Source organism: Mesoplodon densirostris, chromosome 7, assembly GCF_025265405.1.
Source record: "Mesoplodon densirostris isolate mMesDen1 chromosome 7, mMesDen1 primary haplotype, whole genome shotgun sequence".
NCBI classification, from domain to species: domain Eukaryota; kingdom Metazoa; phylum Chordata; class Mammalia; order Artiodactyla; family Ziphiidae; genus Mesoplodon; species Mesoplodon densirostris.
The window spans coordinates 71,725,156-71,740,297 of NC_082667.1; the positions used below are offsets into that span (position 1 = coordinate 71,725,156).

At 37.2% G+C, this 15,142-nt stretch overlaps 1 protein-coding gene across 4 annotated transcripts in view; it reads right to left on the bottom strand.

The window, feature by feature from the left end:
• The window catches only part of SOX6 (SRY-box transcription factor 6), a 636,653-nt gene that overhangs the window by 210,353 nt on the left and 411,158 nt on the right, over positions 1 to 15,142 (bottom strand). For all 4 annotated transcript variants that reach the window (XM_060103234.1, XM_060103233.1, XM_060103231.1 and 1 more), the window contains exon 7: positions 1,422 to 1,594. In XM_060103234.1, coding sequence (XP_059959217.1) covers positions 1,422 to 1,594 — 173 coding nt within the window. The remainder of the gene's footprint in view (positions 1 to 1,421; positions 1,595 to 15,142) is intronic.

Here is a 15,142-nt window from a genome sequence, read left to right on the forward strand (position 1 = left end):
CACTCTGCAATTCTAGGTATACATGCTGGATCTCTGAATATTTATTTCCTCTTAGCCATCCAGTGAAACACCACTAGACATCTAATATTGATGGTCCCTCCTAAATGATAAAGTGCTGCATAGAAATGCATCCAAAACACCACAGTGCAATTACTATCATCCACTCTAGATGTATGGGTTTGACACAGTGAAGTATGGTACATAAGCACCATGTGGCTCAAATTCTGAATTTTATTTGCCAATCGGTTGAGCTACATGCTCGCTTCATTGAGCATGACAACCTAGTTTTAAGTGTCATTTAATTTTCATTTTGAAATATAATTACAAAGTGTTCACTGTAAGATATCACTCGTCTGCAAATGTGTCAAGATTAATTTGTGCTAGCTTATTCACAAGTGTCAATAGTTAATTACTGTGTCATCTCTGGATAGCTAAATGACATTCTAACTTCTGATTTTTTACAGTGTTCCTTTATGTTATTTTCCATTAGGGGCTGAGTCCATATTCCTACATGTGGGCAAATATTCAAGCATATAAAATACCAGACGTCACAACTCATTAAAATCAACAGAGCATATATTGCTCTATATACCCCTATAAAATACATTTAACTGAAAAGATAATTCCAGTAATAATGTCAGATTCCTAAAAACTGCACATTAATTTGGGTCTATCTGATCTAAAGCATCAGGGACTACTCTATAGGATCATTGTTATTAGATTAATGCACTCTTATGAGACAGGAAAAACATTTGGGAAAGTGATTTATTTTTTAAAAGATACACACAAACTTCGCTATTTTTCTCACTTCTAAATCAATGAAGTCAAATTCTTCCATGAGCCATGTGTTAATTTGTTTTTTAATGATTTACCTATGCTATAAATAAAGTGACCATATAATTTATCATCCAAACCAGGACAACTTTTGCAAGTGGAAGAGGGGAGTATTAATACTTACTCTGGAAAACAGACATTAACCAGAGCTATTCTGGAAAAACTGAGACATATGGTCATCCTAGCTTGAACCAGTGAACTGAAAGATTCTCAAAGTTTTTCTAGACCAGGATCCTCCTTTTCTGGATGGGAGAAAAGTAAGGCCCAGAGAGAAGTGATTTACTCATGGTTAAGCTACATTGGGAATATACGTGATGCCTACATGAACAAGTATCCCCAAGTAATTAATCAAATCCAAATGTTCTGGAACAATGTTATCATTTCAGTTACGCCCAGTTGCTATGACGCCTTTCTTTGTCCTCCACATATCCCCTCAGTATTCTCGGTGACCCTGGATTTCCAGAAGGCTTCTTTCTTTCATTCTTTTTTTAGGAAGGCTTATGACAAATAAACCAATCAATGTGATTACTCGCTGAGCTTGGCACATTCCACACCTCCAGTTCATCAGCTCCTTTTGCAGGGCTCACCTGTTCTTGCTGTTGGCGAGCAAGGTCCATTTGCTGCCTTTGTTTCTCAATTTGTGAGGCTGCCAGTTTTTTCTGTTCATCATGCGCTGCCAGGAGCTGCTCCCGTAAACTGATCAGCTGGGTAATCATGGTAGAGAGCTGCCGTTCTTTTTCTGCCAGGCTCTCAGGTGTACCTAAAATGGAAGCGAAAAGATATCTCACAAGTTTGAGAAAATTCTGAATGAATTAGGGAAGCGAGTGGGTAGACAGATTTAGAAAGGGACTACCCTAAGACACAAATATCTGGGACAATAACTGGAGGTCACTGTAAGTGCAGGAACTCTATGGAGTAGCAATGGGATGTACACTAGGGTTAGTCATCACCCCTGCCAAGAGAAAGGACTGTTGCCAATAAAATTCTCACTCACTCTTCCCTCTTGTTCTTTAAAACAAAACAAAAGAAAACAAAACAGAACAACCTACTCCATTCTCTCCCTTTCACCACATTCCCCTTCCCTCCCCACCCAAATCTATCTGATCAAGCTAGGAATCTTATGCTATTTAGTACCAAAGATTAGAAACTATGGGTTGTATTAATATTCTATAATCAACCTCTACCCTCAATGACTGACAGAGGACTTAAGACATAATAGGTGCTTAAATAATGTTACTTAGGAATTTTCTGATCACTGCCCTCATAAAATTTTTCTATTGTGCAAAGATCTGTCTCTGAATCTCAGAAGTCAGGGGTCACTCTTGGCCATGGGACGAGTGCTACAGAAAGAAAAAAAAATCTGTCTTGCCTCAGGTAAGAAAGAATTGAAGCTGATTTTTTTTCTGGTGAGGGGCTCAAGCTAAAGTTCCCAAGTTCATCCTTAAAGGCAATAATGTTGTTTGGGGGGCTCCCTCACCCCTTTGTCATTTGTCACTCTTCAAAGGGAAAAAGCACATTCGAAGTTGAAAAGGTTATGATGTGGCTGCACACCTACGATATGCACTAATGGTGCTGAACAGTCTATTTATGGGCAAATTGCACAGCTCTCCTAAGTAAAGGGTACAGGATCCTTTTGTGAATCTAAATTAGAGCATTTTGCCATAGCATAAGATAAGAATTTCAACACACAACCCACTGTATTTGAGCACACAGGTTTCATTATGAAGAAATGATCTATGCTTTGAAAGCTTTTCAGAAAGATGCCACCAGCTGTCAAAAGAGATAAAGATTGCCAATTTTTGTGTGTGTGGAAGAGGAGACTTCCAATCTCCTTATGAAACCCCCCTCATTCCTGCTAGGAAAGCACCAGGACAATCTGAGAAACTGAATGTATTTTAATTAGGAATGCGCCTATTTTTTGAGTGGGCCCATGGGAAAAGCGAGCCTTCAGGTGATGCTGGCTAGCACTTACTAGTATATGATTCCCACAAGGTAAGGCTGATAAGCTACAATATTTAGAATTACCTTGGTATTCTAAATGCCAATTCAAGTCCTTAAAAATAAATAAGTAAATACATAAATAAACTGTCAATATCCCATATCCCTTAAAGATTTACTGAGCTGAAAGGTGGCCTAAAATCAAAATTAAAAGAAAAATAAGATAGTGAAATGATGTTAGAAAATGTACTCCACTGATAAGGAAACAAATAGTGCATCAAGGATAGTGACCAGCTGTTCTTTCTAGCTACTGAAAGTGATTTTTTTTTTTTTTCTTTCGGTACGGGGGCCTCTCCCTGTTGTGGCCTCTCCCGTTGCGGAGCACAGGCTCCGGACGCGCAGGCTCAGCGGCCAGGGCTCACGGGCCCAGCCGCTCCGCGGCATGTGGGATCCTCCCGGACCGGGGCACGAACCTGTGTCCCCTGCATCGGCAGGCGGGCTCTCAACCACTGCGCCACGGGGGAAGCCCTGAAAGTGATTTTTTTAAATGAGTTTTTATTTCAGCAATAGGAATTTCAGCTTGGTGAAAGAAAAACTTCTTGATCCAGAAATGTTAAAATACAAAATCAGGTTCTTGGAGGGGATCATAAAAATCTCCTCCAAAGCACAACAAGTTCAACTAATATAAATGTTAATGATATATAGGAATGAGAAGACATAAAACAAGTATGGAATTTACTTACTCATTTCATAAAATTTTAATTAAAAAAAATTTCTTGAATCTCAGGTACTATATCAAGAACTAAGGATACAAATACCACACCAAGAAAAAGCAAAGTTCCCTTTCACCTTATTCAAGTAATCACACATATAAATGTAAACTACAACTAAATAAGAATTATAAACAGGACAGACATTTGGGGGGAGATTTAACCAAGTTTGGGAGGCTCAAGTGTAGGGAAGTTATGCCTGACAAAGTAACAAGTTAACAGGAAGATGAAGAGTTAACTAGGCAAAGAGTTGGAGGGTGGTCAAGGAGCTTTTCAGTAGGAGAAAACAATCTAGGCAAAGGCCCTGTGAGGGGGCAGGTGGTGGTGGACAGTGTCAGTGTGTTCCAGAAATTGAAAGAAGGTAGTAAAACTTAAATAAGAAAAACAAAGGAGAGTAGAGGACCAAATGAGGCTAGAAAGGTAGGAAAAGGTCACACCATTCAGCTCCTTATAGACCATGCTGGATGAACTTCATGTTTATTCTAAGAAAATTTCAAAATCACTAACGTACTTTAAACAAGAGATGATGTGGGTGTTCTGGCTACAGTGTGGAGAATAGTTTGGAAAGTTATGAGAATAGATAAATGGGGTTTATTACATATACTTTTTGGCAACGTTCTGATCTACGTGTAATTATCTTGTTATACCTATGTATATGATGTGAGTTAAGAGAAGACTTACTGGACACTGGGAAAGTTACTGTACCATAATTCTTTGTTAATAAAGAAGAGCATTCATTGGAAATTTTGGGCAAGGACCAATACAAGAGTCAAATCTGGTATTTAGATTCTCCAGTAAAGACTGGAAAGTTTTCTCTTCTCTCCCAGGTTAAACTTTGTCTTTTCAAAAATCTTCAATATATTTCCCTTTCTCCTCTGCATAGGAAACAGAGAAGCTGAAGATAACACACAAATGGCTTCTTAGCCTCTTCTGTTCAAGGTGAAGCCAACCGGTCTATAAATGCATTGGTGCTTCCAATACTAATAGACATGTATTTCTGAATTTACAGAATAACACCATTTAACTGAATCTTTTTACAAATCAGCATGACAGTCAAGTTGTTTAATTGTAAAAATTCAATAACACCTAAATAAGTCTTTCATTGAACTTAAAAGATACATGTTTAAGAAGAAAACAAGCCAGAGATCAGTATGTTTAAATTGAAGAGTTGGGTACTCATATAAGGCTGTCATTATCTTTTCCTTAAATTTGAGAAGCACATATATATTTTGAATAGATGTGAGTGGCATGACAAATGCAGTTGGAATGAAATGTAGTAGTAAAACAAATCTAAAATTGCCCTTGAAATGGGAAATACACATATGGATATATATGTATACACACACACATTAGCCTACACATTTAGAGAAAGTAAGCTGTTGTATGGTGTAAATTGATTTCTAGTTAATTTGATCCCCAAGGGACTATATATATATATATATATATATATATATATATATATATATACACACACACACACACACATTTGTGTATGTGTGTGTGTGTGTGTGTGTGTGTAGTCATTTTTCTGTTCTATACCCATTCTGTTTGTTTACATACAGTGGTTTAAACCCAGGTATTTAAAATCCATGGTGCTGGATTTTTGTTTTAACTAACAGCAAATATGTATACAGCTATAATAAAAGCAACATCAAGTCTAAGTCACACTGACCAACCAACCTGCGAACACAAGTTATCTCATCTCAAAAATACTATTTAATTGAACATGAAACTTTGTCATAGCAAAGGAACTACAACTGCGAGAGTTGCTGAAAAAGCAGACAATTTATGGGACATAGTGGGGCAGCCTAAATACATATTAAGGAAGGCAAACGACCATACATTGGGTTGGCCAAAAAGTTCGTTTGGTTAATGAATACATTGTTCAGTAAAGTTCTTTGTGAAAATGAAAAATGTGTCTTTTATTTTTACTTAAAACCGAATGAACTTTTTGGGCAACCCAATAGAATGCTCTTATGAGGTAGGCTAACTCTATGTAGAAAATCTTGTCTCAAATCACGCTTTGAGGTTTGATAAAATCCACTTAGAAAAAAAGCAGATCAGATCCTGAGGATCTGCCCAGGCCAGCAGAGGTCATCAGTAGCTGCCTACATCATCCGTTTCACATCCTTTCAGGCTGTCTTAAAATGATTCTCTAAAAAGCATTGCCAGAAAATAGTCTCTCCACAAAAACATAAGTAGTTTCATAAACCAAAAAAAGGGAACCAGCAAAAAAGAGCTTCCATACACAGCTTCTCTACAAGTTAGGGCGCCTGCTTTTATCCAATATCACACACAGTGTGCGCCTGACACTCTCCGCTGTAAACTGTATCTATTCTCCAACTACAAAGACAGTGCAGTAGGGGGTTTTTTTTGGTGTTTTTATTTTTTTCCATGGGGTCGTCTTTATCCCCAAACCACATCTGTCTTGAGTTTCTCTTAGATTAGTCAGGTGGATCAGTGCTCCCCAGGGCCTGCTCCAGCTGAAGTATTTTAATTTGACTAAACACCTGATTTATTTTATCTCTCCGATGAGAAAGGCAGTTTGTCTTAATAGAGCCTGTCAGCCCACAGCCCCATTCACAGCAATTTACAGGCAGCCAGGGACGCTGGAAGAGAAGAGTGCCATGATTCTGTATTTTATCCTCCTCCAGCAAGCACCTAAAAGCAGCTATTCACTGCTACTGCATGTGGCATTTTAGAACTGAATTAGCTTTTTATTCAAGTAACTACACTTGTTGTGAATAGCTTATCTGTAAAATTGCTACATTCACTACTGATTTTATTAACCTTTGGCTCTATCACAAAATGGTCTTCAGTTAGGAAAGACCTTTAAAATTGAGACTTTTTTTCTTAGGGGGCTTTATTCCAGTGACTTCAGATTTACTGAGTTTGATCCATTGAATTTTTACCAGTTGTACTTAAAATTTTGAGTCTCAATAGAGAGTCAATAGTGCGTAAATAAGGAAACACTTTTCAAAATGTAAATACAGCAGCAATTTCCCTCATCAAAAGTTTTCAAATACCAACTTTCACCATAACAGTTTCAAAATCAGCCCTCTAGACTTTTTTGGTCATAATCTGAAGAACTTGAAAAAAATTAACTAAAATAGACTATTAATTTTAAACTTTACAAACTATAACTACCTGTCCCTAGGCCCAAAGCCAACAGAGAAAATTCAAAATCGATGAGAATTTAGGTAAAATAATAAGACAATTAGGATAAATCCCTTCTTGATATAGAATGAAAAATTAAAATTAAAAGTCATTTAAAATTTATTTGTCTTTTTTTTTCATCAGCTCATAAAAGTTAGCACCACAATCTGCTAGTTAATTTTGCCCATGTAAAATATACATAATTACAATCAGTGGTGCTAGAAATAAGACTGGGCATTGGGAAGTCCCTAAAGACTCCACATCTGGACAAGGGAGGCACCTTGCAGAGCACTTCACTAAATGGATTTGCCTCACCTCTTTTACAATATTCCCATACCTAGGACTTTTACAATATAAAAGTCTTAAACGGGTCACTCTCTTAATGGCTGTCCCCTGAAAGTGGATCACTGCTATGTGGTAATGACTAAGTTTTTCTAATGAGAAAACCCAGAAACAAGCACAGCAGTGGAAAGAGAGACAGAGAAAATTAGAAATGGGGGTGTGGGGGAAAGAAAAAGAAAGAGAGAAGGTGGGAAGGGAGAAACAAAGAGGGAAGTAGAGAGAGAGGGAAAGAGAACGAGCAAGGATGGCTAAATTAATTTTTGTGAATTTCTCTGCATGTTTTTTATTTATTCATATTTATGAAATGAAGGGCAATAGTGTTAAAAACACAATGTTTACCAAGCCAAATAAAACTAACATTAACAAATGGCATTATCTAGAAATGTGTCCTAGCAAATTGAAAATAAGACTTCTATCTAACCATTCTCCTTGATTGGATCACATACTGCTTTAACAAAGCTAATAGGACTTAACAATGAAATTACAAGAAGCCTGGGCATGAACAGTGTGTTTGGAACGATGGAGAGGGGTGGCAGTAACACCAGAGTGGAATTCTGATAGAGATATACTTTTCCACATCAATCCTGGAAAGGATTAAAGAACTTAACAATAATTCCAAGCAGCATCAATCAAGGAACTCAGCCAACAACCCAGAAAGATTTTAAATTCAGCTGAAAAGAAAAGCTCTTAAGAGTCAATTCCCTGGTCAGTTCTAATTTTTTAATGGACATTGTTTGAGAAGAAAGACAAAATACAATGCTAGTCATAAAATAAAGCTGCATTTGATCTTTTTTGTCCACAGGTAACCTGGTTAAACTGCTGTGTCTCATACTGCAGCCTCCTCACACATCAGATGGGCTGTGATGTCTTCACTTCACAAGCTCAGTCCATCATTTAGCATTGGCCTTTTTTGATATAGCCTTCTTTTAAATGTCACAAAATAGGACAGCAAAAAGTCAACAGAAATAAATAGGGTAAGCTGAAGAAACTAACAGTCTATCAGAAGGTCCCCTGATAAAAGTTACTTTGTGGTGACTGCCTGAGAAAGGAACCCCTGTCCCAGTATACTAGCAGCTAATTTGAGTTCTGAATCCAACAGCAGTTTTAAAAGCTTTCCACTCTAAAGGGCCCCAGTGCATCATAAAGATAAAGGATTTCAGTACAAAACCACCACAAAGACCTCTATTATCTTATCAGTCTTTGGTTACAACAGCTGAACCAATATGACTAAATTCTGAATGACTTTTTTCAAAAGAGCAAAATACTGGAATTTCTTTGTTTTCTCATCAGTCAGTTATTGTCATTGCTCCCATATGCTACTATCCACTCCTTAGTAAATAAAAAGTTTAATAAATGCAGCAACTGTGCTCTTAGGAATCACTTAGGGACCACTACACAGGAAGTTTGGCTCAGGATTGAGGTATAGGCTGAGTTTATTTTCACCCAATGTATGAGAATTTCCTTCTTAAAATGTAAACAGCTCTCACTTAAAATGTCATTAAAATCTTACCATGTATGAACAAGAGAAGGATACCCGGGAACTCCTTAAGTTCAATTCTCCTGTCTATTCCAGGCACACTCACCTCTCGTTCATCTTCCCCTCTTTCTAGCTGCAAAAGGAAGTCTATTCCTGGATCAACTGAGGTCTATTCATGTTGCAGATCCCAAAAGAGCAAGAACAATCCATGGAATTCTGCCATCTAGGCTCCTAACCTCACAGCTGGGCCTTTAGCCCATTGTGCTTTATTAGCTCATCTTTTTGGGGTCCGGAAATGAAGGTATCCTGAAATATCTCTCCTTCAGTAATAAGACAGGCTACCGTCACATTACTGTTCTCTATGGATAATACTTGGTCAATGGCTACATCTCTACAATTCACATACAAAAAGAGTAATTTATGATCTTTCAGAAACATGAAATTCTTTGGTCCTTTGGGGGAAAAAATATTTTTTTCAATATTGTCACCAAGTATAATAGGATTGGCTCTTTCTCCAGCAGTTCCATCAGAGCTAGAAGATAGGAAAGTAAGAATTAAGAAAAATAGACCTTATTTAACAAGGTATTGTCTTTTTTTAAAAATTTATTTATTTATTTATTTATATTTGGCTGCGTTGGGTCTTTGTTCCTGTGCATGGGCTTTCTCTAGTTGCGTCGAGCAGGGGCTACTCTTCGTTGCGGTCCGCGGGCTTCTCATTGCGGTGGCTTCTCTTGTTGTGGAGCATGGGCTCGAGGCGTGTGGGCTTCAGTAGTTGCAGCACACAGGCTCAGTAGGTGTGACTCACAGGCTCTAGAGCGCAGGCTCAGTAGTTGTGGGCACGGGCTTGGTTGCTCAGCAGCATGTGGGATCTTCCCAGACCAGGGCTCGAACCCATGTCCCCTGCACTGGCAGGCGGATCCTTAACCACTGCGCCACCAGGGAAGCCCCAAGGTATTGTCTTAAAAGACTTTATGTGGTATCTAATTTGATCATCATCCTAAATGTTGCTTTATTTTCATTTCACAGATGAAATACTAAAAGTAAAGAAAATTGACCAAGTCAGTGTATTTGACTGGATCTGAATTCAGGTCTTCTGATTCCTAATCCAAGGAAGTCTGGGGCCTAAGGGAAAACTAGCTATCTTCCCTTGCCTCAGACTTGAAATACATTGCAGGGAATTTCTAAAAGTTAGGAGCAATGCTCTAAGGGACCTAGAATTTTAATGCCACATAAGGCTTAGAAATACACAACTTCTTAGTAAGGGTTTGTTTACAAAATAAGAAGTTTAAAAGATAGGTTGGGCAATTAGACAACCAAAGAGGTGAATAAATTGATCTTTGATACCTTATAGATGTAAAAACAGATCTTGATATTAGGTGATACACCTGGAGTTACTCAGGAAATTAGCACCTAGCCTGGTAGTCAAGATCCTCTGTTATGTTTATTCCCCAAACCTCTTTCTCCTTAGTCTTCTCAATGAGCATATGGCCTCCTGGTTCTGAGCAAATACAAAGATTATGGAGACCATGACATTCCCCAAAATTCTAGATACAATATTTACAACACCCATGAAAGGCTGAAAAATATACTCAAATATTTCACACATCAAAGTGCACTGCTGTCATGGGGTGCAGTGTGCCTGCAGGCTGAGATAGTAAGGTGCTAGCCAAGAGGAAGTTACCTGGAGAAATCTAGGAAGTGTCCCTGGCAAGTCTGAGGAACCTCTCAGATATAACTAAGGCTTAGGACAGTTGCTTGTACAAACACACCATATACCTTGCCCATTTCTAGGCTGTATTTGTGATTTGCCTAGTGTAAATCAGGGGAATCCCTGTCCTAGCCCAATATGCCTTATTGTACAATAATAATTGCTTAAACTTACATAGCAATTGCTGTATGCTAGAAAGAGCTATATATGTTAACTAATTTATTCCTCATAACAATCTTATGTAGTAGGTCATATTGCTTTCTGCATTTTAAAGATGAGGAAACTGAGGCATAAAACGGTCAAGGAATTGCCCAAGTCCTAAGCTATTAAATCACATATCTAAGATTCAAAATCAGGCAGTTTGGCCATAGTCTCTGTCCTCTTAACCACGATGATAAATGGAAAATGGGACTCCTAAATGATCCGCCTTCTCAAAACTACTTCACCCAGCCAACAAAGTAGCTGAAATTCTCCTTATAATCTGTTTTTTTTTTTTTTTAATTCTATGTTTCCTGGGGTCCTTAGTAAAATGAAAACTTACTTAGGGAAGTATCTATGATACCCTTTGTTCTTTAAGATAGCTCAACCCACTAACACAAAATTGACTTTTCAGTCTAAGTCACAAATGTCCACCATTGTTTGTAGTCATCCTTCATTACTAACTGAATCTCTCACTCATACCCACTCTCTTTCTCTCCCTCTGATCTTATTTCCTCCAAATTCTAAACTCCTGGTGCTGAGACAACCCTCCCCTGACCCCCTCTGCCCCAGTCTCCCTCACCTGGATATCTATGTGTAACTCCACCAGAACTAGTATATGGACCTGGACTCTCAAATCATGGAATTCTGGTTTTTTTCAAAGGCTGATTTGGTTGGTCCTCTGGCTTTTAGTGCCCTTTTTGGCTCCTCTAAGAATCCCCTATTCCAGGTCTGGCATACTGAAATGCATCCCTGACACAAATTACTTGATCAGAAATCTACATAGCCCAGTCCAGACAACCAGTTTGTTCTGTATTGTCTGTAGGTATCAGGACATCCTAGTGGGCTTGGATGTTGCCAGTGCTAATAAGACTTTGATGGGAAGGTATGCTAAAATTTTTAAATTAAAACAAAACTGAACCAAGGGAGATTGTTTGTGTTTTTACATAACAATACATAGTTCACAGTTTCTCAAATTACAGTACTGAGTATCTGATCAGATAACAGGCCAGTAATACAGATTCTACCCATCACAAACTCAGATTATGAGTCTGTAGAGGGAAAATGGAAATGGAAATTTCATATTGATTCTAAAATTGCTGTTTTTTGTTCTGTCATAGTTGAATACAGCTGGATAAATAGCATGTTCTTCTCATTCTCAATTTTGACATTAACAATGATTTCTGGGTACAATAGGTGCTATCATCATCACTTTATGAAGACACATTATGTTCAGAAAGCTTTTTTGAAGGTTATCTAATGTTATCCATGTAGAATTGACAATATTCAAGGCATAAATATTAAGGAATGCCAAAGAAAGAAAGACAATTAAAGGCTGGGTCCAGAAATGAGCCAGGGTCTCCCATCACAGGATGATTTTGAACATGCTGAAGTAGAACATGAACAAAATTTTTAAAAATTTCTAAGCATTTAAAAAATTAAATTAAAAGTCAATGTATGTTTGGCCTATAAACAAAATTAGTTTAGTCACAAATAGGATGTCCTTTTCTCATACTGGGACATTCTCTTACAAATGCATAGATAAGCGTGATTCAAGGTTTTAAAAGTTATGATCACTCTATTCAATAATTACAGGTTACAAATGGAACTTAAAAAGAGGTGTATAAAAATCACTTTCTAATTTCCTATTAGAATGGTTTTAAAACTCAAACTTGCATGAGAGTCTTATGTACAAAGTAAAAAAAAAATTAAAAAAAGATCACTTTCTAACATAACTTTTAAATGTTCACAGTTTTACAATTGTCAAATGAATAAAAATAAAGATTTTTAATTATTTTTTTTAACTTGAAGGCAAAAGCTGGATATGTGATCCAGAGGCAGGAAGGGGAAAATATATTAATATTTGAGCCTCATAGGAAATAGGATGCCACAATCAACATGGTAGTACTGAAAAATAACCTCAGGAGTGTTGGACACGACCTTTTGAAGAGGCAAACGTCTGAGAAGGCAACCAAAAGACAGTTGCCATAGTTGCATTTAGAGGTGATACTTAAAAAGATCTTTTCTTGTAAAAGGTGATTATAACACCAGTGGTCCCAGAATAATTACAGTGGCAGCAGGCTCTGCAAACATATAGATCTCAAATGACATCCTCCCTCCTGGACTCTCTTGGCTCCCCTCCCAGGTTTAAAGGCTCTGCTGCAAATTAGATAAGAATCTTAGTGCTACTCATAATTCCAAAAAGAAAACTGGTAGGGAGGAAGAGCAAATGACAGACCACAATGGATACTTCCTACTGTTAGCTCCGTAAGGGCACGGTCTATGTCACATGCTTCTCTATGACAAAGCACAGGCAGTGCCTACCATTTATTTTGTGCTGAGTAAAGTTAAAATGAACCTAATAACCAACTCTAAATCAGTAGTTCCCAGAATAGTTGGAGATAGGCAGCCAGAGCCATTAACAAACCAGATGGAATTGCTCTGAACTTCAGCAGTATTTGATCCATGTCTGAATTGCTTTCTGTTTGGTAACCATTGTAACTAACTGAATTTAATGGCTCTCCCCACTGCTATGTAAGCAGCAGAAAATCAAATCCAATAAAAAGATAGAGATAAACAATAAAATTTGAACAACTAAAGAAATGTAGATTCAGATTCAATAAACATTTTTTTGAGCACACAGGACAGTTCAAATACTTTCTGTGTGCTAGGGTTAATACTTAGCATTTTTATCTGTTTCAACAAACTTGGGAAAATGAGGCTGAAGAAGGTTAAATATATGTCCAAGATAACATACTTATAATTAATAGAGCCATGATTTTAAGCTGGATGGTCTGATCTTCAAACCCAGACTCCTTCCAGTAAACCACAAATGTTTCTTGGAAAAAAAAATAAAAACAACTAGTTAAAGATAATGACTTCATACAGAGTCTTCATGAAGTCCTTCTGCATTTTTTAAAAGTTAAATACCTTATTGGTAGATATAGTGGTATTAAAAAGGTAAACTAATTTATATTTAAAACTATTACAGTTTAATATTATTTAAGTTCTTGTGAATAGTATATGAAGTCTGACGGCTAAGGGGACTGAGTCTACATAAATAGGTTTGAAAATGTTCTACTCAGAAAATGTTGCACCTAGAAATTCAATTTGAATTGTAAGAAAAAAATTTCAAACAGTTCTATGAACACAAACCACAATTTAGAAGGTAGAATCAACTAAGGGACTATATAAATTATATGGACTGAGCATACAGGGAACATTTCAAAGGAATTTACGCATATCATTGTATTAACGTTTTCTAACACCACCTTCTTCCAATAAAATTGAATTATATGCCAAGACAATATAATTAGAGAACAGGTTCTAACTCTTAATTGCCCAAAGAACTGCCAAAGGATTTATAGTTGACTGGCCAACTCATTTACCTATCCGTATGCCACCAAAGCTCTTTCAGGAGGATGTTTTTTAAAAGTATACTTTAGATGACAAAATCCATTCTTTGGCTAAATTTCAAAAGCTGAAAGAATGACCCTGACTGTGTCACTATAGACTGATCCAGATCAGTGTCTTTCAACATTTTAAAATCTATTCCCCTTACTCAGCTTTCTCACTGTACATTTTGTAAACCTCCACTAGCCAAGAAGATTTTGTTCAGCTGATTCACTTTCTATACTTTAAGAAAATAATAGGTGTACTGAATAAGTTTTTACAAACTATAAGCAACTTCACTTGAGATTTCTGCCCTAACTTGTCAAAACAATGTTAATTAAGTTAAATGGATATTTGCAGCTTTTCTTTTATACCTACAAGTTTAAAACAAAGTTGAAAAATTTTAAAGAACTCATTAACTTTATAAAAACAATGCATTCTTACCATCTTATTGACAAATCTATAGCAGATCTCTTAATTTCTTTAAAAAAATCTTGGGCTTCCCTGGTGGCACTGTGGTTAAGAATCGCCTGCCAATGCAGGGCACATGGGTTCGAACCCTGGTCCGGGAGGATCCCACATGCCATGTAACAACTAAGCCCATGCACCACAACTACTGAGCCTGTGTTCTAGAGCCCGCGAGCCACAACTACTGAGCCCATGTGCCACAACTACTGAAGCCCGCACGCCTAGAGCCCACGCTCTGCAACAAGAGAAGCCACTGCAATGAGAAGCCCCCACACCACAACGAAGAGTAGCCCCCGCTCACTGCAACTAGAGAAAACCCACGCGCAGCAACAAAGACCCAATGCAGCCAAAAATAAATAAATAAATAAATAAATAAAATTTATTTTAAAAAATCTTCATAGGTTCCTTTCTGTCTATAAATTTAATGTGTCGTGATTCTAGCAGTATTCAATTACATGCACCAATGACATATTTTACTTTGTTATATTCCATGACAATTTACCTGATCACCTTTTTGACAACAAGAACAGATAAACTCTTCTAAGTTAATCGATATGTCATTTGTTTTTAATTTGTTTACTATTAGTTATTTCCCCAGTACCTAGAACAGTTCCAGACACATAGTAGATCTTCAGTAAATACTTGTTGAAAGGAATTCTATTATGTGAATACATTCATATAATTCATCATCCAAATTAGGACATTTCTTAAATGACAGGAGGCACCATTAATTACATCAAGAACACACGTGTAAACCAGGACAATCCCAGGTAAGCCAGAACATATGCGTACCCTAGTCATAACATTCTCATTTAATGTCAGTTTTTGACTAAGTAATATTACATAAACAGAACTCTG